The sequence below is a fragment of the Heterodontus francisci genome, chromosome 13 (assembly GCF_036365525.1).
Source record: "Heterodontus francisci isolate sHetFra1 chromosome 13, sHetFra1.hap1, whole genome shotgun sequence".
In the NCBI taxonomy this organism is placed as follows: domain Eukaryota; kingdom Metazoa; phylum Chordata; class Chondrichthyes; order Heterodontiformes; family Heterodontidae; genus Heterodontus; species Heterodontus francisci.
In genome coordinates this window covers 56826600-56854104 of record NC_090383.1, presented here as the reverse complement: position 1 = coordinate 56854104, position 27505 = coordinate 56826600, and the positions used below count along the sequence as shown (strand labels likewise).

At 43.5% G+C, this 27505-nt stretch overlaps 1 protein-coding gene across 1 annotated transcript in view; it reads right to left on the bottom strand.

Moving 5' to 3' along the window:
• Positions 1 to 6014: 6014 nt before the first annotated feature.
• fam161a (FAM161 centrosomal protein A) overlaps positions 6015 to 27505 on the bottom strand; it is a 111760-nt gene continuing 90269 nt past the window's right edge. The window contains exon 8 of the mRNA XM_068045803.1: positions 6015 to 6317. Coding sequence (XP_067901904.1) covers positions 6114 to 6317 — 204 coding nt within the window. The 3' untranslated portion in view covers positions 6015 to 6113. The remainder of the gene's footprint in view (positions 6318 to 27505) is intronic.

Here is a 27505-nt window from a genome sequence, read left to right as displayed (position 1 = left end):
ACTTCACTCTTACCCCCCCATACTCATCAGAGTGCAGAGTTCACCCCTTATTCCCCCATACTCATCAGAGTGCAGAGTTCACCTTTACCCCCCATACTCATCAGAGTGCAGACTTCACTCTTACCCCCCCATACTCATCAGAGTGCAGAGTTCACCCCTTACCCCCACATACTCATCAGAGTGCAGAATTCATCCCTTACCCCCACATACTCATCAGAGTGCAGAGTTCACCCCTTTCCCCTCCATATTCATCAGAGTGCAGAGTTCTCCCCTTATTCCCCCATACTCATCAGTGCAGAGTTCACCCCTTACCACCTCCCCCCCCAGACTCATCAGAGTGCAGAGTTCACCCTTACCCACCGTACACATCAGAGTGCAGGGTTCACCCTTACCCCCCATACTCATCAGAGTGCAGAGTTCACCCCTCATTCCCCCATACTCATCAGAGTGCAGAGTTCACCTTTACCCCCCATACTCATCAGAGTGCAGACTTCAGCCCTTACCCTCCCCAAAATCATCAGAGTGCAGATTTCACCCCTTATCCCCCCTAACTTGTCAGAGTGCAGAGTTCACCCCTTACCCCCACATACTCATCAGAGTGCAGAGTTCACCCCTTACCCCCCTTACACATCAGAGTGCAGAGTTCACCCCTTACCCCCCATACACATCAGAGTGCAGAGTTCACCCCTCACCCCACCATCCTCATTAGAGTGCAGAGTTCACCCCTTCCCCTCCCCAAAATCATCAGAGTGCAGATTTCACCCCTTATCCCCCCATACTCATCAGAGTGCAGAGATCACCCTTTATCACCCCATACTCATCAGAGTGCAGTGATCACCCCTTACACCCACAAACTCATCAGAGTGCATAGTTCACCCCTCACCTCCATAGTCATCAGAGTGCAGAGTTCACCCCTTACCCCCCATACACATCAGAGTGCAGAGTTCACCCCTTACCCCCCTTACACATCAGAGTGCAAAGTTCACCCCTTACCCCCCTTACACATCAGAGTGCAGAGTTCACCCCTCACCCCCTTACACATCAGAGTGCAGAGTTCACCCCTTACCCCCCATACACATCGGAGTGCAGAGTTCACCCCTTACCCCCCATACACATCAGAGTGCAGAGTTCACCCCTGCCCCCCCATACTCATCGGAGTGCAGAGTTCACCCCTTACTCCCCCATACACATCAGAGTGCAGAGTTCACCCCTTACCCCCCTTACACATCAGTGTGCAGAGTTCACCCCTTACCCACCATACACATCAGAGTGCAGAGTTCTCCCCTTATTCCCCCATACTCATCAGTGCAGAGTTCACCCCTTACCACCCCCTCCCAGACTCATCAGAGTGCAGAGTTCACCCTTCCCCCCACAAACTCATCAGAGGGCAGAATTCACCCTTTACCACCCCCTCCCCCCCATACTCATCAGGGTGCAGAGTTCACCCTTACCCCCCATACTCATCAGAGTGCAGAGTTCACCCCTTATTCCCCCATACTCATCAGAGTGCAGAGTTCACCTTTACCCCCCATACTCATCAGAGTGCAGAGTTCACCCTTACCCCCCATACTCATCAGAGTGCAGACTTCAGCCCTTACCCTCCCCAAAATCATCAGAGTGCAGATTTCACCCCTTATCCCCCCTAACTCGTCAGAGTGCAGAGTTCACCCCTTACCCCCACATACTCATCAGAGTGCAGAGTTCACCCCTTACCCCCTTACACATCAGAGTGCAGAGTTCACCCCTTACCCCCTTACACATCAGAGTGCAGAGTTCACCCCTTACTCCCCATACACATCAGAGTGCAGAGTTCACCCCTCACCCCACCATCCTCATTAGAGTGCAGGGTTCACCCCTTACCCTCCCCAAAATCATCAGAGTACAGAGTTCACCCCTTACCCCCCATACACATCAGAGTGCAGAGTTCACCCCTCACCCCACCATCCTCATTAGAGTGCAGGGTTCACCCCTTACCCACCCCAAAATCATCAGAGTGCGGATTTCACCCCTTACCCCCTTACACATCAGAGTGCAGAGTTCACCCCTTACCCCCCATACACATCAGAGTACAGAGTTCACCCTTTCCCTCCTCGGTGGCGCTAACTTTTCCTGGACAGGAAAGTGAAGGTGCGTGAGCGCCACACGTCGTGCTGAAGATCGGGAACTGAAGGTTAGATCGCTTTGGTTTACCTTTACATTCATGCAAATATATAATTTAAATACGTTAACTTGGGCCCCGTCACAGAGCACGGAGTGGACGCCATGAAGCGCCCCTGCGGCTGGCAAGTGCGGGCCCAGCCATCCTGGTGTCAGGTTCTGTGGCGGCTGCTGCCACTCCAATTCTCCGGCACCAATGCCACCCTCCACCCTCCCTCACCACCCCGGAAACCCAACATCAGGGTGGGAACAAAATCCAGCCCTACATGTGTGTGTTTGTCTATATGTTGATGTAGATATAGATGTGTATGTCAGGAGGTTATAAATTAAAGGTGGTGAATAACAGAGTAAGTTCATTTGATATTCAGCCTGGAGAACATAACTTTCTTTTCTTTATGATAAGGGCAATTAAAAGTTTGCAGACATCATTGGGGTGAAATTGGTCTCAGGCAGTATTAGTGAATCAGCAGTGAGTTTTACCCTCTGCTTCGTTGTTCTTTTCCATTTATTCATGGAAAAGAAATCGGTCAAAGTGTAAAACAGGCTCTTGGTTCACTATCGTGTGTTTCCTGTTTACCATCCTAGACTAATTTCACCCCCCAACGTTTTCATATTTTCTGTTCCTGTAGGAATGTTCTATACATTCCAAATTCGCACCTTTACTTCCTTACCACACTTTAAAAAAAGCAAAGAAATTTGCATTATACAGTCTGTGAAATGTAATGGACAGAAAGAGCGCACATACGTAAAGTCTTTATATCATAGACAAATGTATAATAGATGGCTCATACTAACCAATAACAATTAGTTTGGAAGAATATTGACTAATTTCCATTGGTAATGAAATCTTGTGCAAGCTGAGCAGAAAACATTCCTATTGTCATTTGTGATTTTTTTTATTACATCATGTTTTGACAGATGAAAGCAAAAAATGGTTTACTCCAAGAGAAAACTGAATCTTTCCAAAAAGAGCAGGACCTTAAACCCCAGACCAGTTTTTACACACTTACGATGACCTCAAGTACAGAAATGCTGACGATTTCTCACCAGATCTTACCACACAGTACAGTAGGTCTAAATGGAGGTAGGCTCTTTTTGAATGTTGAAATAAAATAAATTAATATGGTATCTCATATAACTGAGACACATATTTACAGTGTCAAATAATAAAATCTGTTCAGATTTTTCTAACATTTTTAATCTCCGAGGACTTCTCCAAGCAATCAGCTATAGATTACTTCTGAATACAATGACATTACTGCAATGCAAGCATTTCCAAACATCCATTATTGATGTAAAACTCTTAGTCACCTGAATGTCTGGAATTCAGTTTTAAAACCATTGACATTGTTATAAAGTTTTGGAACTTGGTATCCTGGCCCAGTGGTCTTGGTAGAGTATTGATGCACATTGACTGTCAGTGTTGAATGATATTGAAAGTCATGAATAAGAAAGTTGTTGGGACTGTTAGATGGGAAATTTCTGATCACTAAATAGTCCAGCTGCAGGGTTCCTATTGCATACTATAAAAATTCACCATCTGTTGACAATGATCATTGAGGAATCTTAATCGCAGAATATTGTGGTCATCCAGTACCTAACAAATGATGGTAAACAGGGAATAATTTATTTAAAAGGAATGAAAATGCAGCATAATATGCTTCATCTTCATGAATTCTTGAACGTTATCATGAATTCTTGAATGTTATCATGAGATTTTATGCTCTTTTGTATATTCCTAGAAATATATTGCAAATGTTAAGGCAGAATGTAGTACCATAATCATTCATAATTTGCATTGTTTTCATAATTTATCAGTTGAAAGAAAAATTCTTAGTATCTGCAGAACAGTCAACTTAGTACAGCAACAGAAAAAGATGATGGGCTAGTTTCCAACAATACCTGACAATCTTTTAGAAAATAACACCAACTTACTTTCAATTAACATTTGTTTTGACCAAGGAATAAAACTAAGGTTGAACTGAAGCACCTAATAATACCAACTTTGTTTCAGCAAAGAAAAATTTGCTCCTAAGAATTTGATCTGTCAAAGGATCCAAGAGGAAGTGAGCTATAGGTGGTATGGCTTTACCAATGCTGGAAAACAGTGACTGTAAGAAAGTTAATTAAACATGAAAATTTGTTACATATGATATGAACCAGTTTTATGCTGTTATGACTGAGGTGGGAGGAGTACACTGTTTATTCTAGTTCCACTTCTCCAGGGGCCACAACATATATATAATTTTTTTCTCACTAACCGATACAGTCAATCATCGACTCTATTTTTATCCCAGAATAAAACACACCAACCAGGTTTCTTTAATAAACAACAAAATTATCAGTTTATTATAAAACAAGTCTTAAACAGTAATGAAGTAAAGCATAAACACACAGATTGAAATATTAAAGTTCCCTTTTTACCTTAGTCCCTCACACTTTTACACACAGACATTGGTTAACTGGAAAAATAAAAGGGATTTGCATTTTAGAGCTCTATTACAAAAAAAAGACCCCCCCCAAAAAAAACACTTTGGTTAAATATTTGCTAATTCTTGAAGAAGAAAGAGAAGAAATGGAAAGATGTCCTTTGTTTTGGTTTGGCATCCCAAATGTGTATAGATGGCTGTCACTGGGATCTTCCTAGAACAGTTCAGGCCATGTTAAAGATCAGTTTGGGTAGGCTCCAGGAAATGCAGCAACAGTGGTTTCAGACACAGGCCTTTCAAGAGGAATGCAGCCACAATTTCAGTCTAATTCTTACACTTGCTTTTCAGCTCCTCGAGAGCTGGAAAACTGGCAGGCTTTTTTTCAAACTGTTGGAACAGACCGAGTTGGGTGGCTTGTTCTTGGCAAGGTGACTCTTTAACTCCTTTTCAAACCACTGTTCATCTCCAACTGCCTTTTCTAACAATTCAAAGTGAAACCAAAAACATTCCAGAAGTCAAGCCTCCTAACCTATATAAATCTTGACCTGTCACTTCTTTATAAACATCTCCCCAAGTCAAAAACAGTCCCTGCTTGGAAATGATCTGCAGACAGGTGCCTTCCAGTAATTGTTCATTTTCAAGCTCAGTCCAAAAACCTTCTGGTGACCTCCCTTAAAAAACACACAAAGTTCCAGCATCTATGGAATCTTTTCAGTTTTGAAACACAAATCTTCAAAATTTACCAAAAAAAAGGATGCACTTGTAATAATACTTAAAATGAATATTGATTGCAGACAAAGAGGTAAAATATTTAGCCTATCAGTTAATATTAATTAGTATATACTATAAAGTTGCAGTTCAGATGTCATGAATGTGGAATGAAGCAATTGTGACCAATGACCCCATGGTTAAATTTTATGAATTTTCCATTTTTGTCCATAATTTTATATCTTATACAATGAAATAATAGATGTCTAAATATTGAAACAATACTGCAATATTGTATAATTTTCTGAAACCACTGAAAGAGCATTCTTTTTACTGAAAAATGGCAATGCTATTGTTGTAATACATGAAAAGAACAGAAGGATATATTACTTAAAAAAATACACTTCTTTCTATTTCCAGATTATAGACATTGTTTCTTTGAAGACTCTGACGTTACAACCCCTTCTTCAAATACGGTCGCTAGACAACATTCCACAATAGCAAATTTGAGAATGGATGATGCCAAAGAATATACTGAGGACATCAGTAAAGTTAAAGAAATGTACAAACAACTGTAAGATATCTGCCTGCAAATTTACAGTAGTAACATTGAGAATTAGATGAAAGTATTCAGTCTAAATGGGGAAACTCATTTTTAAGTGTTTTTATTTTTATACACTGGCGAAGTCTATACCAAATTAGTTGATTTAAATTGGGGGTTCTTATTCCTGGTTGCTATCTTCTGACCTCTACTGGAAGTATGCATACATTAGTGTTGATAAAGATGGGCTCACAAAATAAATATAGGTTTTATTACATTCATTCAAAATAAAATCTTATGGGTTCCTTTATCACATCTTGTAACTGTATCTGGAATGCACCGAAGGTTTTCACCTCCACTAGCTTATTATGGAAGACGTTGATCTTGAAAAATGTTTCCCCGATACGTCTTTGCAATTTCTTTGTAGCTCGTGTCTTTGCTTGTCTTGAATTAGCACACGGTTCAGACCACTCGACAGATAACTGCATTTATAGACATTAAATGCATATTTATTATAAATTATTTGAAAGCTTTAAAACTTCAGTATTAACGGAAATTGCAAACTGAACCAAACCACCATTTATCCCACATAATATTTAATATTTTCATAACTGCCTTCAAAATAAACTGTGGGTTGAGGCTCTGCTTTTTATGCTAATATCAGTGGTATCGGCTAAATCAGCACAAAATAATCGGGGTATTTTAAATGCGAGTTACACACAAAACCACTTGCGTCATATTTTCCGCGATCTTTTACACTGGTTCAAAATTCAATTCAATTGGATCAGGCCCCACCCACAGAACTGGCCACGCGCTGAGGTCAAAATTAGGAGATCCTGTTGATTGTGCTGGTTAGAGATGGCTTTTCAAATTGTGCTCATTTTCTTACGTGCACAGACATGTTTTAAAAGTGTTTTCAAACCAAAAAGTAATTAATTTACTACGAAGCTGATTTTTAAAAATTTATTTCCAAAATATACTTTATTCATAAAAATCTGTAAAAATTACATTACCAGTTTCAAACAGCACCAAGTCAAAAAATACACAGTGCAAAGGAGGTCCATTTGCTTCATTACAATCATGAGTTGCCTCACAACCCTTCCATTTCACATTTGTCATGCCAATTACATTTTTACATTTTACAGCAAATGAAAATTTTCCCGATACAGTTCGAGGGGTTTCCCATGGATCCAGCCCCTCGGTTCAGCTTGGTGGGGGGACTTTACACTGTGGTCTTTCCCCATTGAGCCTTTGCTGCGGCTGCCCCAAGCTTTAGTGCGTCCCTCAGCACGTAGTCCTGGACCTTGGAATGTGCCAGTCTGCAACATTTGGTCGTGGACAACTCTTTGCGCTGGAAGACCAGCAAGTTTCGGGCAGATCAAAGGGCGTCTTTCACCGAATTGATAGTCCTCCAGCAGCAGTTGGTGTTTGTCTCGGTGTGCGTCCCTGGGAACAGCCCGTAGAGCACAGACTCCTGTGTTACCGAGCTGCTTGGGATGAACCTCGACAAAAACCACTTGCATCTCTTTCCACACCTGCTTTGCAAAGACACATTCCAGAAGGAAGTGGGCAACTGTTTCTTCCCCACCACAGCCACCGCGGGGGCATTGTGCGGAGGGGGCGAGACTTCGGGCATGCATGAAGGATCTGACGGGGAGGGCTCTTCTCACCACCAGCTAATCTACATCTTGGTGCTTGTTTGAAAGTTCTGGTGATGAGACATTCCGCCAAATGACTTTGGCGGTCTGCTCGGGGAACCATCCGACAGGATCCACCGTCTCCTTTTCCCGTAGGGCCTTGAGGACATTCTGTGCTGACCACTGCCTGATGGATCAGTGGTCAAAGGTGTTTTCCCGCAGAAAATGCTCCACAAAGGATAGGTGGTACGGCACAGTCCAACTGCATGGAGCGTTCCGCGGCAATGTGACCAGGCCCATCCTTCGCAACACCGGGGACAGATAGAACCTCAGCACGTGGTGACACTTGGAGTTTGTGTACTGGAGGTCTACACACAGCTTGATGCAGCCGCACACGAAGGTGGTCATCAGGATGAGGGCCACGTTGGGTACATTTTTCCCGCCCTTATCCAAAGGTTTGAACATCGTGTCCCTCCGGATCCCCAGATGAAGCGGAAAATGGCTCGGGTGATTGCCATAGCGCAGGAGTGGGGTATGGGCCAGACCTGCGACACGTACAGCAACAACGTGAGCGCCTCGCACCTGATGACCAGGTTCTTACCCACAATGGAGAGAGATCGCTGCCCCCACACGCTCAACTTGTGTTGTACCTTAGCTACTCGCTCCTCCCAGGTTTTGCTGCACGCCCCGGCCCTTCCGAACCATATCCCCAGCACCTTCAGGTAGTCTGACCTGACGGTGAAGGGGACAAAGGATCGGTCAGCCTAGTTCCCAAAGAACATGGCCTTGCTCTTGCCGTGGTTAACTTTGGCTCCCGAGGCCAGTTCAAACTGGTCGCAGATGCTCATCAGTCTGCGCACAGACAGCGGATCTGAGCAGAAGACGGCGACGTCATCCATGTACAGGGAGGTTTTGACCTGAGTGCCTCCGCTGCCTGGGATTGTCACCCCTCTTATGCTCGCATCCTTCCGAAGCTAATTAATGTACACCAATGAAGCTATGAAATGGTTCAGTGTAGTTTTTATTTAAGTCAGTTCCACTGATTTTAAATCTGGTTACTCACAAGTTATTACAAATGCTTATTTTTGCTGATTAATCCATTTTTACAGTATTAACGCTTTACCAGGTACATACACCAAGGAATACACTTTAATGAAAAAAAACAATTACATGCTCTTACGCTGCTCGATTGCACTGGTTCACGGAAGATTTTAAGTTTGTGTTTATGCAAATTAATTTTAGCAGAAACTTGAACGGTATCTTAACTCGCGCAATTTAAAGTGCATTTTGTATGCAATTTTCTGATTTTGGCCAAAGCAGAAATTCTTATCTTCCTGATATTTTGATTTTTTTCAGGAAAAGAGAGCGTAACCTGCTCCTTGATGTCATGATGATTATGTACACTCGCAGGTGGTTTGTTGAAGAAGCCATTCCCTATATCAAAAGAACACTAACAAAATGTGGTATAAAATCAGAGGATATGGACTGAGTATTAAGAGGGGAATACCTACAAAATCAGTACTTTGCTCATGGGCTGATTCTGCACAATTCATTCTCCAACATCACTGAACCAGTCTCAGTGTGAAACAGATAACTATTAAAATTGTAGCAGCTTATTGAACTGAAAGTGCAAAGGTTATAAAGCCCATGAATTAATTATGTAATTGGACTAGAGAAAATAAAATAAGGGCATTTAGATGAAACCACACGGAAGACACCTTTGAGCAGGCCATTTTAACAACAGGGATTCCTATCTTTTGTGCAGATGCAAACATTTGCATTATTTGGTGTTCTAATTTCTGATACTGGGGAACTGAATTAAGTTTTGTGTTGTGCTTACTTTTAGTCTATTTTTATTGTTCTTATCAGTGGTTTTAAAGCAGATTTCACACATTATCACCTTACAATTCATAGGCTAAACTGAATACTATCAGAACATTGTGAACACATTTTAAAGAAAGCAACATAAAATAAACATTTTAAGAGATCAAACTATCAAATTAAAATACAAATTTCAAGATACAAAGCAAATACCTTTCTACACATTTTGTTAAAAATGCATTGTCAGAGAATTTCAAAATACACTACATTAAAGTATACCATTTGTTTAATATCTATTAAGAGATTGAAAGCAGAATTATTTTGTAGATTTGTCCAACTGAGCTAGTGTCTAGAGAAATAAACCAGTTAGATCTGTACATTTTTCCTTAAAAATTGTTATAATACAAATTGGTGGAAGGTTTTGGTCAAAAAAGCAAAGCTTTGCATTGTTGTACACTGCCAAGTAATTTATATTTTCTTCATGCTAATTCAAAAGCAAAGTAAAATAAACAGTGCAAATTAACTGAACATTTATCTCACTGCTGTGCATGGTGTAGGATGGCTGCCTTATTTTTCTACAAAGCAGAAGTACTTTTCAACATCAAGGACTGTATGTCAAACATCAGCTATTTTTTATGTTATCGGATGCATGATAAATCCAAATTTGACACTGTTTAATCATTTGTTATGGGGATATTGCAGGTTAGTCTTTTGTGATTTAAATGGAGGTGGGTTGTGGGAAAAATGTGAAAACAAGAAATGGAAAATGGATATGGAACATAATAATTCAAGCTGATAAAAATACATTTTTTGTGATAGAGATTAAACAAGCTTTTTAGGTAGCTTTAGATTGGTGTTAGCAGTGTCAGTGAAAATATTAATAATTTCTAACAGTATAAAGCAATATAGCTTATCAAAAGTGTGTATGGTTGTGTACTTGAGGATTAATCCATTATTAAAAGACTACATGGCACAAATCCAAACATAAAATAACCCTTTCCAATTGTTGCACCACAATAAATGGCTTTATTTTGCAGATGCATTAGTTTAAAAGGTTCAATGTTTCACATAGAATATTTAAGTGAATTAACAGGAACCATCTGAAAGTTTGTTTTGTGAACATCATTTAGGTACTTTACCAAATGCCTTTTCAATGTACAGTGATTTAACTTGTTTCAAAGCAACTTGACCATTATTAATTCCTTACTTGTCAATTTCCTTTGTTAAAAATGTTTTAATAAGACACAAATTTACTTACATTGTAATGCAGTGTAAAAAAACATTTTAAAAAAATCACTGATGCATTCCTCCCCCCAACCTATGTGTGTTTGTGCAAAATGAGCAGGTTATCATTATATGACAGACAAATCCAATTAGAATTAGTTTGCATTTTACAGTGATTTGAGGTGAGAATTTAGTTTAATATACAGCAACTTAACTCTAGTGTTAATGTAATACAACCTCATTACTAATATCTTTCTTGCTCATTCTATCTTTTAAAGCTATTTCAAGGTTGCATTGACTAGAGGCAAATTCATGGCAACACTGCAGTATGCAAAATAAAGAATTCTTATTCATTTGTTCAATTAAGAATTTGCCTCATCTGTACCCATTTAAGAACGTTGTGCTATGCACAATCACACTGATTAATTCGATCTGCATTCCATTCAAACTGAAGTCTTATTCTAAATCGCACTCTTCATTCTTTTTCTTCCATGATTGACAGCAATCTTAATCATTGTCTCACATACCAGAAAATTATCTTCTTGCCATTAATCAATTATTTAGGTGTGTTTCAGTTTTCCACAGTTCTAAATAGTTCAGTACATTTCATAGTTGAAACTTGTTAATCACCTGGACTATTTTCCCACAGCCAACACCTGTTGCAGCTTGACATAAGCCTGTTAAGGCATCTTACAGTTGGTACATTGCCAGCAAAGTTAGCCTTTGTCTCTGGTTAATGCTAGTTCCCAGTTTTGAAAATTGTATTAAATATCACAGATCCTTTTCACTAATAGTACACAACGTACATTTATGCTTTCGACCCTTCAGATTTTCAGGATCATACAGCCTGTTCTAAACTCAGCTTTCAACAAGGCTGAATTTTATGAGCTTTTTTTTCCCAAAATATACTTTATTCATAAAAATCTGTAAAAAAATACATTACAAAACAGTACCAAGTCGACAATACAAAGAGTGCAAAGGAGATCAGTTTCCTTCAATACAGGAGTGAGTTGCCTCACAACCCTTCCATTTCATTTTACATGCCATGTACATTTTGCAGCAAACCCATATTTTCTGGCTACAGCCTGAGGGGTTTTCCATGGATCCAGCCCCTCAGTTCAGCTTGGTGGGGAGACCTTACATCGTGGTCTTTCCCCATTGAGCCTTTGCCGTGGCTGCCCCAAGCTTTAGTGCGTCCCTCAGCACGTATTCCTGGACCTTGGAATGTACCAGTCTGCAACACTCGGTCGTGGACATCTCTTTGCACTGGAAGACCAGCAAGTTTCAGGCAGACCAAAGAGCGTCTTTCACCAAATTGATAGTCCTCCAGCAGCAGTTGATGTTTATCTCGGTGTGTGTTCCTGGGAACAGCCCGTAGAGCACAGACTCCTGTGTTACAGAGCTGCTTGGGATGAACCTCGACAAAAACCACTGCATCTCTTTCCACACCTGCTTTGCAAAGACACATACCAGAAGGAGGTGGGCAACTGACCCTTCCCCACCACAGCCACCTCGAGGGCATTGTGCAGAGGGGGTGAGAGGGGGCATGCAGGAAGGATCTGACAGGGAGGGCTCTTCTCACCACCAGCCAAGCTACATCTTGGTGCTTGTTATGAGCCCTCTGGCATCGGGGGTCGTGGTGGGGGCCTGGAAAATTCTAGTCTTGGACCCACTCTTCTCACCCTCAAACTGAATGTAAAATTATATCATATTATGATTGCTGGTCACACCCCTTCGGATAGGGTCTTCTGATTTGGTCCGTGGTCAGGGACAGGAGAGTGTGGCTGGAGCTGAGGCAGGTAAGGAGACCCAGAGGGCAGGAGCCTCAGCCTTTGTGATTGTCCAACAGGTTTGAGGTTCTTTCAGCTTGCTTGGATGAGTGGGGGCTGCAGGGTGGATGAGGAACCTGACCATGATACCATGGTACAGGAAGCCATTCAAGTAGAGGGAGAAAAAAGGAATGTAGTGGTAGTAGGGGACAGTATAGTTAGGGGGATTCACACTGTTCTCTGCATCAAAGAGCGAGAGTCCAGACGGCTGTGTTGCCTGCCCAATGCCAGGGTTCGGGACATCTGCTCAGGGCTGGAGAGAAAATAACAGTGGGAGGGGGAGGTTCCAGTCATCGTGGTCCATGTAGGTACCAACGACATAGGCAGGATAAGGAAAGAAGTTTTGCATAGTCAGTATGAGGATCTAGGCACCAAATTAAGAAGCAAAACCTCAAAGGTAATAATCTCTGAACAACGTGCAAATTGGCATCAGGCAAATAAGATTAGAAAAATTAATGCATGGTTCAAAGACTGGTGTGGCAGGAGTGGGTTCCAGTCCATGGGGCACTGGCACCAGTAATGGGGACAGTGGTGTCTGTACCATTGGGACGGTCTACACCTGAACCATGCTGGGGCTGGTGTTCTAGCGAGTCACATAACTAGGGAAGTAGAGAGGGTTTTAAACTGAATAGTGGGGGCAAGGGATCAAATTTGGGAAGATATAGTAAATCAAGGCAAGAGAGAAAGGTATTAATATGGGAAATGAAAAACAGACTGTGACAGGAAGGGTCAGAGCTTACTAATCTAAGAGTAAATCAACAGATAAGGCTAGAGGTTACAACAATAATAAAAGTCCCTGTATCTGAATGCAGGTAGCATTCAAAACAAAACAGATGAACTGAGAGCGCAAATAGAAATAAATAAGTATGATCTGATAGCCATTACAGAGATATAGCTGCAGGATGGCATAGCTTGGGACCTGAATATTGAAGGTTACATGGCAATTAGGAAAAACAGGAAGCTAGGAAAAGGTGGAGGGGTAGCTCCGTTAATTAATGATGGCATTAGCGCAATAGAGAGGGATGACCTAAGTTCAGGAAACCAGGATGTAGAAGCAGTTTGGGTCGAGATGAGAAATCATAAAGTCAAGAAGTCACTTGTGGGAGTGGCGTACAGACCACCTAACATTAATCACACTGTAGGACGGGGTATAAAGGAAGAAATAATGGTAACTTGTCAGAAAGGTACAGCAATAATTATTTTAACCTACATATAGACTGGAAAAAGCAGATGGGCAGAGGTAGCCTCAATGAGGAGTATATAGAATGCTTTCAGGATAATTTCTTGGAACAGTACATTTTGGAGCCAACTAGAGAGCAGGCTATACTAGACCTGGTATTGTGCAACGAGATAGGATTAATTAATGTCTTCATAGTTAAGGCGCCTCTAGGTAGCAGCGATCATAATATGTTTGAACTTTACATTCAGTTTGAGGGTGAGAAGAGTGGGTCCAAGGCTAGCGTTTTAAACTTAAATAAGGGCAATTATGAGGGCAGGAAAGCAGAGCTAGCTAAAGTGAACTGGTAAATTAGATTAAGGGATAGGTCAATAGAAATGCAGTGGCAGACATTTAAAGCGATATTTCAGAATACACAGAATAGATACATTTCAACGAGAAAGAAAAATTCCAAGGGTAGGACCCGCCATCCGTGGTTAACTAAAACAGTTAAAGATAATATCAAACTTAAAGAAAAAGCCTATAATTGAAAAAGATGGGAGGCAGGTCAGAACATCAGACAGAATATAAAAAACAGCAAAGAATAACCAAAAGATTGAAAAGGAAGGTAAAACTAGAGTACGACAGAAAGCTAGCTAGAGATATAAAGACAGACAGTAAGATTGTTATTTAAGTGGTTCGGGTGGCACAGTGGTGCAGTGGTTAGCACCGCAGCCTCACAGCTCCACGGACCCGAGTTCAATTCTGGGTACTGCCTGTGCGGAGTTTGCAAGTTCTCCCTGTGACCACGTGGGTTTTCGCCGGGTGCTCTGGTTTCCTCCCACTGCCAAAAACTTGCAGGTGATAGGTAAATTGGCCATTGTAAATTGCCCCTAGTGTAGGTAGGTGGTAGGGAATATGGGATTACTGTAGGGTTAGTATAAATGGGTGGTTCTTGGTCGGCACAGACTCAGTGGGCTGAAGGGCCTGTTTCAGATTGTACCACTAAATAATAAATAAAATAAAAATATTTTCAAAAGAAAGTTAACAAAGGGAGCGTTGGTCCTATAGAAAGTGAGTCTGGGGAATTAATAATGGATAATAAGGAGATGGCAGATGAATTGAACAGGTATTTTGCATCGGTCTTCACTATGGAGGGTACAAGTAACATCCCAGAATAAGCTGTAAGTCAGGAAATGGAAGGGAGGGAGGAACTCAACAAATTACAATCACCAGGGACGTGGTACTGAGCAAATTGTTGGAGCTGTGGGCTGACAAGTCCCCGGGTCCTGATGGACTTCACCCTAGGGTGTTAAAAGAAGTGGCTAGTGAGATAGTTGGTTAGTTTTAATTTTCCAAAATTCCCTAGATTCGGGAAAGGTTCCGTTAGATTGGAAAGGGAGGGAGACAGAAAGCAGGAAACTACAGGCTTAACATCTGTCTTAGGGAAAATGTTAGAAGCTATTATTAAAGATGTTATAGCAGGGCACTTAGAAAAATCGAAGATAATCAGGCAGAGTCAATATGGTTTTGTGAAAGGGAAATCATATTTAACCAATTTATTGGAGTTATTTGAGGGAGTTACATGTGCTATGGTGAAGGGGAACCGGTGGATGTATTGCACCTAGATTTCCAGAAGGCATTTGATAAGGTACCACATCAAAGGTTATTGCAGAAAATAAAAGCTCATGGTGTAGGGGGCAACATATTGGCATGCATAGAAGATTGGCTAGCTAACAGGAAACTGACAGTAGGCATAAATGGGCCATTTTCTGGTTGACAAGATGTAATGAGTGGCGTGCCACAGGGGTCTGTGCTGGGGCCTCAACTTTTTACAATTTATATAAATGACTTAGATGAAAGGACCGAAGGTATGGTTGCTAAATTTGCTGATGATACAAAGACAGGTAGGAAAGTAAGTTATGAAGAGGACATAAGGAGGTTGCAAAGGGATATAGATAGGTTAAGTGAGTGGGCAAAAACCTGGCAAATGGAGTATAATGTGGGAAAATATGAAATTGTCCATTTTGGCAGGAAGAATAAAAAAGGAGCATATTATCTAAATGGTGAGAGATGGCAGAGCTCTGAGATGCAGAGGGATCTGGGTGTCCTAGTGCATGAATTGCAAAAGGTTAGTATGCAGGTACAGCATGTAATTAGGAAAGCTAACAGAATGTTATTGTTTATCGTGAGGGGAATTGAATACAAAAGTAGTGAGGTTATGCTTCAGCTGTACAGGGCATTGGTGAGACCACATCTGGAGTACTGTGTACGTACTGGTCTCCTTACTTTAGGAAGGATGTAAATGCATAGGAGGCAGTTTAGAGAAGGTTTACCAGACAAATACCTGGAATGGGCGGGCTGTCTTATGAGGAAAGATTGGACAGACTAGGCTTGTATCTGCTGGAATGTAGAAGAGTAAGGGGCGACTTGATTGAAACATCCTGAGGGGTCTTGACAGGGTGGATGTGGAAAGGATGTTTCCCCTTGTGGGAGAATCTAGAAGTAGGGGTCACTATTTAAAAATAAGGGGTCGCCTATTTAAGACAGAGATGAGGAGAAATTTTTTCTCTCAGAGGGTCGTGAATCTTTGGAATTTTCTTCCTCAAAAGGCGGTGGAAGCAGAGCCTTTGAATATTTTTAAGGCAGAGATAGATAGATTCTTGATAAGCAAGGGGTGAAAGGTTATCAGGGGAGATGTGGAGTGATCAGTTCAGCCATGAACCTATTGAATGGCGGAGCAGGCCGAGGGGCTAAGCCTACTCCAGCTCCTAATTCATGTTTTCGTATTACGCAGTTTGGGGGTGAAAGATCGGCACTGGCAAAAATCGTTTTTTGGGGTGGGGCGGGGAGAGGATATATATTTGATCTTTGGGGGTTGGAGGAGGGGCTTTGATGTTTAATTAAGTTTTTTATTGAAATAAAAGGTGATGTTCCTTTTAAAATTTGAAATCATCTGTCAGGGCTTGAAGCCCTTTAAAAATGGCGCCGCTGCCTGCGCGGTGGTGCCGTATGTTCTTGTCGGGGAGGGAGCGGCCGCCCCCTCCACGTCATCAGGGGCAGCCGCTTCGCTCCCTGCATTTAAATGAGGCCCTGTGGGAAATATTGCGGGGGCTCAGCGACGGCCTCTCTGCGTGAGCGGTGTGGCGAGATCAGGGCGTGCCTGATGCACTCATGCAGTGCACTCATGAAATTCAGCCCCAAGGATCTGCAAGTTCAATATTTGAAGCGCATAGCTGTGATAGCAATGCCACCTTGGAGATAGACTTCAGCATCAGCACAAGACAAATAGCCATCAAATTCACTCAAAGCATTTTTCCAGGCAGTTCTAACTCACCGAAAACCACTGCATATTTCCTTATAATTAATACTCTATATTTCAAAAGAAATACCTGTTCTTATCAATGAAGAAAGAAGTGTAAGAAATAATCTGTTCCAATTTATAGTCAAATGACCTTGCGATAGATTAGATTAGCCTCGTTAATAGTTGCTTCATATATGATTGGATATTTTTAGTGAATGGTCAATCATCGCAGCTGAATTGAAAAATACATTAGCAAGGAAATATACAAGGTTTTTTTATGCAGAGCTTTCAATTTAGCAAATCTGAAGTGATTAAAGATTTTTTCTTTACTTGACTAGGACTGGTTCCAGCTTACAATAGCCCCTCTAAGTGTAGGGTTAAATGAGTAGGCAGTGCACTTTGGTGTTCATCAGTCACAAACTACAACTACAAATATGGACAAGTCATCTGATTGAATAGGTTTGAAATTCCATGTAATGGGTTATGCTGGAAATGTAAAACATAGGAGGACACTCTGGTCCATACGGTTTGGAGCTACATGGAAATTCTGAAAGTCCTTGGGCTGAATTTTACCAGCCCCTTGACGCCGTGGGTCGTGGCGGGGAGGCCCGTAAAATGCTAGTGGGAGCGACTCGCATGCCTTTGGAATTCTGTTAGAGTTCCGAAGTGAGACACTGGTGGGGAGGGGGGAGGTATAAAATTATCAGGGTGGGAGGGGAGGGGAGGGGAGAAAACTAATCCTATTGGTTGTGGGGATGGTGGGAAGAGGTCGAGGGTCAAAGACACTGAAGTTCAGGGGGGAAAGTTCAGAATTTCCAAAAGTGTATTTTTGGGGGAATAGGTCTATTTATGTGTTTAGAACTCAGTGGGGGGGGGGGGGAAGAGGGGTGGGAATAGGGGATTTAATGTTACATTAAAGGTTTGTTCTTGTTTTTACGCTCATCGACACCTTTAAATATTTAAATATACCCTGAAGCGCTTGAAGCCCTTTAAGGGATATAGAGGATGTTTTGTTTGCACTGGAGTGCTGACTTGGGTTGCATTAGAGTGCTAAAGTGGAAGTTTGGTGACTGAGGGTAATTAAGGGTTAATTTTATCTGTCTTTTATTGAGCAGATTAACTTAACAGTTGCTGTTTGGGTTGGAGAAGGTGAGTTTTAGACCAGCTTTAAACAGGGTTCACTCAGGCTCTGCTTGCAGCTGCACCTTGTTAATTGGAGAATTGGTTTAAACCAATTTTCAGGGGCTAGAGTCAGTCAGTATAAAAGTGGGCCTTCTTACAATGCTGACCTTGTTTGCACTGGAGTGCTGACTTGGGTTGCAGTAGAGTGCTAAAGTGGAAGTTCGGTGACTGAGGAAGTTCGGTGACTGAGGAAGTTCGGTGAGGAGGGAGCGAGGAGCTCCTTTCATTTCTTCCCTGTCCTCAGAGTGAGGGGAGCTGGGAGTTTCCAAACAGCACAGTTGACTGGTGAGTAAGTCCTGGTGGGTATTTTTCAAACTGGGTTGAATTGTAAGTCATTGTTTTAGCAAGACTTAATTGTTTTTAAAAAATTATAATAGTCTTCTAAAGTTTTAAATTTAAAGGGTTTAGTCATGGCAGGAGAGCTTAAAGCCGTGGTTTGCTCCTCTTGCAGCATGTGGGAATCCGGAAACATTTCCAGTCCCCGGGACCAGCATGTGTGCAGGAAGTGTGTCCAGCTGCAGCTCCTGGAAGCTCGGGTTTCAGAGCTGGAACGGCGGCTAGAAACACTGTGGAGCATCTGCGAGTCAGAGCATTGTGGATAGCACGTATAAAGAGGTGGTCACACCGCAGCTGAAGGGAACAGGTGACCACCAGGCAGTCCAAGAGAAACAGGCAGGTAGTTCAGTCGTCCCCTGGGGTCCCGCTTGCAAATCGGTATTCCATTTTGGAGGCTGATGAGGCTGGTTCCTCCAGGGAGTGCGGACAGAGCCAAGCTTCTGGCACCACAAGCAGCCTGTCTGCACAGGAAGGGGGAAAGAGAGGAAGAGCAATAGTAATAGGGGATTCTATAGTCAGGGGAATAGATAGGCGCTACTGTGGTCGTCAACGTGACTCCAGGATGGTGTGTTGCCTCCCTGGTGCCAGGGTCTGGGATGTCGCTGAACGGCTGCAGGGCATCCTGAATGGGGAGGGTAATGAGGCAGAGGTCATGGTACATGTTGGTACCAATGACATAGGTAGAAAGAGGGATGAGGTCTTGCATCAAGAATTCAGGGAGTTAGGCAGGAGACTAAAAAGCAGGACCTCTCAGGTTGTAATCTCTGGATTACTCCCAGTGCCACGTGCTAGCGAGTATAGAAATAGGGGAAGAAATAGCACAGATGAACGTGTGGCTTAAGAGTTGGTGCAGGACGGAGGGTTTTAGATCCCTGGACCACTGGGACTGTTTCTGGGGAAGGTGGGAGCTGTACAAGGGGGACGGTCTACATCTGAACCAGAGGGGCACTAACATCCTTGCTGGTGGGTTTGCTAGTGCTGTTGGGAGGAGTTTAAACTAATTTGGCAGGGGGAGGGGATGCAGACTCCTAGCAGAATAGGGACACAGCTAAACACAGGAGAGCGAACAGCTCAGAGGGAATACAGCGGAAGTAAGTTTCAAGGGAGTAAGACCAGGATGGAAGGCCTCTACTGTAATGCCAGGAGTATTGCAGATAAAACGGATGAGTTAAGGGCAAGGACTGACACGTGGAATTGTGATATAGTAGCCATCACGGAGACATGGTTGAGGGAGGGGCAGGATTGGCAGCTCAATATCCCTGGATATAGAATCTTCAGGCGGGACAGAGGAGGGGGTAAAAGAGGAGGGGGCATTGCAATATTAGTTAAGGAGTCAGTTAATGCAGTAAGGAGAGATGATATCTTGGAGGGGGCATCAAATGAAGTTTTATGGGTAAAGTTTAGGAATAAAAAAAGACAGCCACATTGCTGGATGTTTATTATAGACCCCAAGATAGTCAGCGGGAAATTGAGGAGCAAATATGTGCGCAATTTGCAAAGGTGTGTAAAAAGAATAGGGTAATTATACTAGGTGATTTCAACTTTCCCAACATTAATTGGGATAGTCATCGTGTTAGGGCTTAGATGGAGTGGAGTTCTTAAAATGTATACAGGAGAACTTTTTAGCTCAATATGCAGAGGATCCAACAAGGGAGGGTGCAGTGCTGGACCTAATTCTGGGGAATGAAGCCAGACAGGTGGTTGATGTGTTGGTGGGGGAGCATTTTGGTGATAGCGACCACAACATGGTACAATTTAAGCTTGTTATGGAGAAAGAAATAGACAGGTTGCAAAAAAAGGTTTTGGATTGGGGGAGAGTGAATTTTAGTAAAATAAGGCAGGATCTGAGCAAGGTAGACTGGAAAGAGTTACTTGTCGGGAAATCTACAGAAGAGCAGTGGGGGGGCATTCAAAAAGGAAATGGTGAGGGTACAGGCCCAACATGTTCCCTCTAGGGTAATAGGTAGGAGCAACAAGCCCAGAGAACCATGGATGACCAGAAACATTCAGGGTACGATGAGAAGGAAAAGAGAGGCTTTTAGCGAAATCAATGGAAGCATTAGTGGAGTACAGAAAGTGTAGGATGGAGCTTAAGAAAGCAATTAGGAGAGCAAAGAGGGAATATGAGAAAGCTCTGGCTGGTAAAAGTAAGGAAAATCCCAAGATATTCTTTGAGTATATCAATGGGAAGAGAATAACCAGGGAAAGAGTAGGACCCATTAGGGACCAAGGGGGAAATTTGTGGGTAGAGCCAGAGGACATTGGTAGGGTGTTGAACGAATACTTCACATCTGTCTTCACCTAAAGAGAATGAGGATGTAGATATGGAACTTAGAGAGAGACTTTGAGGTTCTTGAGCAAATTCTCATAGGGAGTGACAAGGTATTGGAGGTTTTGGAAGGCTAAAAGTGGACAAATCTCCAGGTCCGGACAATTTGTGTCCCAGGATGCTGTGGGAGGCGAGGGTGGAGATTGCAGGGTCTCTGACCCTAATTTTTTAATTCCTCTCTCACCACGGGGGAGGTGCCAGAGGACTGGAGAACAGCTAATGTGGTCCCACTATTTAAAAAGGGTTGTAGAGATAAGCCAGGGAACTACAGACCAGTGAGTCTCACGTCAGTGGTAGGGAAACTATTGGAGAAAATTCTGAAGGAGAGAATCTATCTCCACTTGGAGAGGCAAAATTTGATTAGGAATAGTCAGCATGGCTTTGTCAGAGGGAGGTCATGCCTAACAAATTTGATTGAATTTTTTGAGCATGTGACCAGGTGTGTAGATGAGGGTTGTGCAGTTGATGTAGTTTACATGGATTTCAGCAAAGCCTTTGACAAGGTCCCACATGGGAGACTTATCAAGAAACCAATTGCACATGGGATACAGGGTAACTTGATAAGGTGGATTCAAAATTGGCTTAACTGTAGGAGACAGAGAATGATGACAGACGGCTGTTTTAGTGATCAGTGTTCAGTGGCGTACCACAGGGATCTGTGCTGGGTCTCCTATTGTTTGTCATTTATATAAACGACATAGATGACTATGTGGGGGGTAGGATCAGTAAGTTCGCGGATGACACAAAGATTGGCCGAGTGGTTAACAGTGAGGTGGAGTGTCTTAGGTTACAGGAAGATATAGACGGGATGGTCAAATGGGCAGAAAAGTGGCAGATGGAATTTAACGCTGAAAAGTGTGAGGTCATACACTTTGGAAGGAGTAATGTGAAACGGAAGTGAATGGCCTGACACTGGGAAGTTCCGAGGAACAAAGGGACCTTGGCATGTTTGTCCACAGATCTCTGAAGGCAGAAGGGCAGGTTAATAGGGTGGTGAAAAAGGCATATGGGACACTTGCCTTTATCAATCGAGGCAAAGATTACAAAAGCAGGGAGGTCATGTTGGAGTTGTACAGAACTTTGGTAAGGCCACAGCTGGAGTACTGTGTGCAATTCTGGTCGCCACATTATAGGAAGGATGTGATTGCATTGGAGGGGGTGCAGAGGCGATTCACCAGGATGTTGCCTGGGATGGAACATTTAAGCTAGGAAGAGAAGTTGGATAGGCTTGGGTTGTTTTCGCTGGAGCAGAGAAGACTGAGGGGTGACCTGATCGAGGTGTACAAGATTATGAGGGCCATGGACAGGGTGGATAGGAAGCAGCTGTTCCCCTTAGTTGAAGGGTCAGTTACGAGGGGTCACAAATTTAAGGTGAGGGGCGGGAGGTTTAAGGGGGATTTGAGGAAGAACTTTTTTACCCAGAGGGTGGTTACAGTCTGGAATGCCCTGCCTGGGAGGGTGGTAGAGGCAGGTTGCCTCACATCCTTTAAAAAGTACCTGGATGAGCACTTGGCACGTCATAACATTCAAGGCTATGGGCCAAGTGCTGGCAAATGGGATTAGGTAGACAGGTCAGGTGTCTTTAAGGCATCGGTGCAGACTTGATGGGCCGAAGGGCCTCTTCTGCACTGTATTATTCTGTGATTCTGTGACTGGATAAGGAAAAAAAAGGCTTATGGCAGATTCATAGTGCTGAAAACAGCGGAGGCCCTCGAGGAGTATAGAAAGTATAGGGGGGGGGGTACTTAAAAAAGTAATTAGAGCGAAGAGGGGACATGAAAAAACACTGGCGGGCAAGATAAAGGAAAATCCAAAGGCATTTTGTAAGTAATATTAAGGGCAAGAGGACAATCAGGGAAAGAGTAGGGCCCATTAGGGACCAAAGTGGCAATGTGTGTGTGGAGTCGGAGGACATAGGTGAGGTTTTAAATTATTACTTTTCATCTGTGTTCATTATGGAGAAGGATGATGTAGGTGTAGAGATCAGGGAGAGGGATTGTGATATACTTGAACAAATTAGCACTGAAAGGGAGGAAGTATTGGCTGTTTCAGCAGGCTGAAAAGTGGATAAATCCCCAGGCCCAGATGAGATGTATCCCAGGCTGTTATGTGAGGCAAGGGAGGAGATAGCAGGGGCACTGACACAAATTTTCAAATCCTCTCTGGCCACAGGAGAGGTACCAGAGGACTGGAGGACAGAGAATGTGGTACCATTATTCAAGAAGCGTAGCAGGAATAAACTAGGTAATTACAGGCCAGTGAGTTGAACATCAGTGGTAGGGAAACGATTGGAAAAAATTTTGAGGGACAGGAATAATCTCCACTTGGAGAGGCAGTGATTAATCAGGGATAGTCAGCATAGCTTTGTCAAAAGGAGATCGTGTCTAACAAACTTGATTGAATTTTTTGAGGACGAGATGTGTAGATGAGGGTAAAGCAGTTGATGTACTCTACATTGACTTCAGTAAGGCTTTTGATAAGGTCCCACATGGGAGATTGGTTAAGAAGGTAAGAGCTCATTGGATCCAGGGCAATTTGGCAAATTGGATCCAAAATTGGCTTAGTGGCAGGAGACAGAGGGTGATGGTCGAGGGTTGTTTTTGCGATTGGAAGCCTGTGACCAGTGGTGTACTGCAGGGATCGGTACTGGGACCCTTACTGTTTGTAGTGTACATTAATGATTTAGATGTGAATATAGGAGGTATGATCAGTAAGTTTGCAGATGACAGGAAAATTGGTGGTGTGGTAAATAGTGAGGAGGAATACCTTAGATTACAGGACGATATAGATGGGCTGTTAAGATGGGCGGAACAGTGGCAAATGGAATTTAATCCTGAGAAGTGTGAGGTGATGCATTTTGGGCAGACTAACAAGGCAAGGGAATATACAAGGGATGGTAGGACCCTAAAAAGTACAGAGGGACCTTGGTGTACTTGTCCATAGATCACTGAAGGCAGCAGCACAGGTAGATAAGGTGGTTAGGAAGGCATATGGGATACTTTCCTTTATTAGCTGAGGCATAGAATATAAGAGCAGGGAGGTTACGATGGAACTGTATAAAACGCTAGTTAGGCCACAGCTGGAGTACTGTGTACAGTTCTGGGCACCACACTATAGGAAGGATGTGATTGCACTGGAGAGGGTGCAGAGGAGATTCACCAGGATGTTGCCTGGGCTGGAGCATTTCAGCTTTGAAGAGAGACTGGATAGGCTAGGGTTGTTTTCCTTAGAGCAGAGAAGGCTGAGGGGACCTGATTGAGGTATACAAAATATGAGGGGCATTGATAGGATAGATAGGAAGAAACATTTTTCCTTAGCAGAGGGGTCAATAACCAGGGGGCATAGATTTAAGGTAAGGGACAGGAGGTTTAGAGGGGATTTGAGGAAAAATGTTTTCACCCAGAGGGTGGTTGGAACCCTCACAACATTTAAGAAGTATTTAGATGAGCACTTGAAATGCCATAACATACAAGGCTACGGGCCAAATGCTGGAAAATGGAATTAGAATAGATAGGTGCTTGATGGCTGGCAGATACGATGGGCTGAAGGGCCTGTTTCTGTTCTGTATAGCTCTATGACTCTTAAAAATGGCGCCTGCACCTGCACGGTGGTGCCCGATGCTGTTGCCGGGGACGCGGCAGCCACCCCCTCTGCATCATCAGGAGCGGCTGCACTGCCCCCTCCATTTAAATCAGCCCCCACACGTAATATCATGGGGGCTGTGCGGCAGCACTTCCGTATCGGAAGTTTGCCACTTCCACAGCGTGCCACTGTGGAGCATGGCGTGCTGATAAAATTCAGTCCCTTATTTCAAAATCACCTCTATTTGAGAAGTTATCTTCAAATCTAGCAATTCTGTATGAGCTGGGCTTGATATCAGAGCCTGTGTATGAGCATAAGTCAGTTCTATATGGTTATTTAATTGCCAGATCACCATTCTTTGAACTGACGGACCCTGAGAGTTCAACTCTTGATGACTGGCTAGAGGAGTTACTGGATACAATTGATGTGGAGAATGATCTTTTTGAGTGAAGGTAAATATCTGAGGCAGACAGATTGGTTCCCTCCAATCAAGAATGTCCATGAGGAGGTTTTGGGGAAGAGTTCCTCACAAAATGTAGTAGAAATCTGAAACTCTCTCCCCAAAAGACTGTGGATGCTAACACAATTGGAGCTTGCTAAGATAATGAGAGCTTTCAAGACTGAGCTTAATAGGATCTTATTATGGGTATCATGGGATATGGAGCCAAGGCAGGTAAATGGGTTGTGGTACAAATCAGTCATGCTCTAACTGAATGGCAAAGCAGGCTTGAGAGGCTGTATGTCTTATTCTGTTTCTATGTTCTTAGATGATCCCTGATTGCTCATCTTAGGAGGCAAGGCTAAGTGAAGCAAGCACACCAGCATGTGTTGATTTGGGTCCGACTGAACTAACTTCCCTTTATTCAAAAAAAAATGTTTTTTATTGATATTACTTTTGGTTTGTGGATATATCTTATGATAACTCATTTAGTTGTTGGATTCGACCATTAAAGGGCTGCAGGGCAGAATTTTTTATATATTCATGGGATGTGGGCATTGCTGGCTAGGCCAGCATTTATTGCCAATTCCTAATTTTCTCCTGTATCTCCCTCCCCATTTGGCAGAACTGTTTACTCTCTTTGTTGAACACTATATTATGCATGTCTGTTGTTCATCGTTTTTCAAAAAGAAAAACTGATTTTTAAAAATTATATTTCAGGGTCCATTCACATCATGAAATACTAATGAGCAGTCCCAGATGCATAATGAACCAATTTACTTGTAGTGGTTGACAGCATGCCAGCAATATCATTATCAATAAATTTTCTGTTACTATAGAAGGTGATACTTATTTTCTATTTCGCTTTTTGAAATCTTGGGCTGGATTTTACCTAAGGTGGATGGGAATTTGCCACCAATGGTGGCGAACCCACTTCCGCCTAGCCCGGGTATCCGTCCCGCATTTTACAGGTCCCCAGGCTTTAATTGTCCTGAGGTGGGACTTCCACCTGCTTGAGGGAGGAAGTCCCGCCTCATTGAGCTGCTGGCCAATCAGCGGGCTGGCAGCTCTTAGTCCCAGCAGTGCCACTGGGAGCGATGGCCACTGCTGGGATTGCAGCCCAGTTGACCTGATGGAGGCAGGAGTCCAGGTAAGTTGAGCTTGCCTCACCAGTGAGATCGGCCCTTCCCTGGTGAGACTGGAGTGGTTGTTTCGGGGGAGGGGGTGTCTTGGGTCCCGGGGGTGGGCTGGGAGGAGGGGGCGTCCCTCAATCGGGCACCTTGTGCCCGAATGCCACTGCCCCCGTGGCACATGGAAAGGCCAGCAGCTATTGCTGGGCGGCCTTTCATGTCCCCAGCATGCCTGCTTGTCACAAGTTAAATACCCATGGAGGCGGGCGAGGGCCCTTAAGTGGCCGTTAATTGGCCACCTAAGGGCCTTGATTGGCCTCAGGCGGGTGGGCCATTCCCCCACCCCACCCGACGCTGTAAAGTTTCCGGCAGCGGGGAGGGCAGGCCTCCTGGAGCCTCCTGCTCAATTTTACGCCACCCCCACGCCACCATCCGACCAGCTGGGGCGGCGTAAAATTCAGCCCCTTGGATTTTAATCAGAATTAAGCGTAAAAGACCTGAATCTGATTAATTTCTAAACTTGGAGCTCATAAGTGCAATCAACATTTTAACTTTTGCAGTTCATCAGGGCTGTTTCGTAATATAGGCTAGCTTTTTTAAATGTATATACATTTACCCCTGGAAATTGATGCACTAGTGCATGTTCTGAGAATACCTTCATTGCCATTTTCAATTTTTACAGGCTGAATATTTGGCCAAAGGATTTAGGAAATCGTTTAAATGTTAATGCCCTGTTAATATGCAGCAAAAAAGTAATTGAACGGAATTTTTCCCTCGGCGGACGGGAGCAGTCCAACGACTGAAAAGTTGGTGACCAACCCGCCTCCACCTGGCCTGGGGATCCGGACCGCATTTTGCGGTCGCCAGGTCTTTAATTGGTCTGAGGCAGGACTTCCACCTCATTGAGGCAGCAAGTCCCACCTAATGGAGCTGCTGGCCAATCAGCGGGCTGGCAGCTCTTAGTCCCAGCAGTGACACTGGGAGTGGTGGTTACTGCCAGAACTACACCAGCCATTGGAAAAAAGATGTTGGGGAGTCCTGGAACGAAGATTATGTTTTTGATGCCTTGCTGGGGGGTGATTAGTCGGGCTCCAGCGAGGCAAGAGTAGTTGATTGGGGGGACTGGGGTGGGGGGGCCTGTTGGGTGTTGGGGTGGATGGGGCAGTGGGGGCGGCGCTCCGTCGGGCACAGGGAACCTGATCAATAGGGTGCCCTACCAGGCTGTCATAAAGCCACCTGCTTTTGTCAGGTGGCTTCTCTCGGGCCTGGACTGCCCGACCAGTCACGGGTAAAATCGGGTAAGTGGCCACTTGAGGGCCTTGATTGGCCTAGCACAGGCAGGCCGTTTTTCGCCGCCACCGCCCTGCGTAAAGTGGTGGCGGAGGCAGGAGCAGGTCGGGAAGTGCCCCCCGAGCCTCCTGCTCCATTTTACGCACCCCCCACCTCCGCCATCTTCCCGCTCTTTGGGGGGCATAAAAATTCCGGACTTTTAATGGGAAAATGCTTGAAGCATTTTCACAATAGTAAAAAGAATTGACATTTGTATCTGTTGGATTTCTGTTATATGGTTGAGAATGCACAACACAAAGTTGTCAGACAGTTACTAAAAAGTAATTAACTTTAGTAATATAAATGAATCAGTTTCATTAACAAACAAATCGTTTTGTCATGAATGCCAGAATTTACCAGTCTTTGATCATA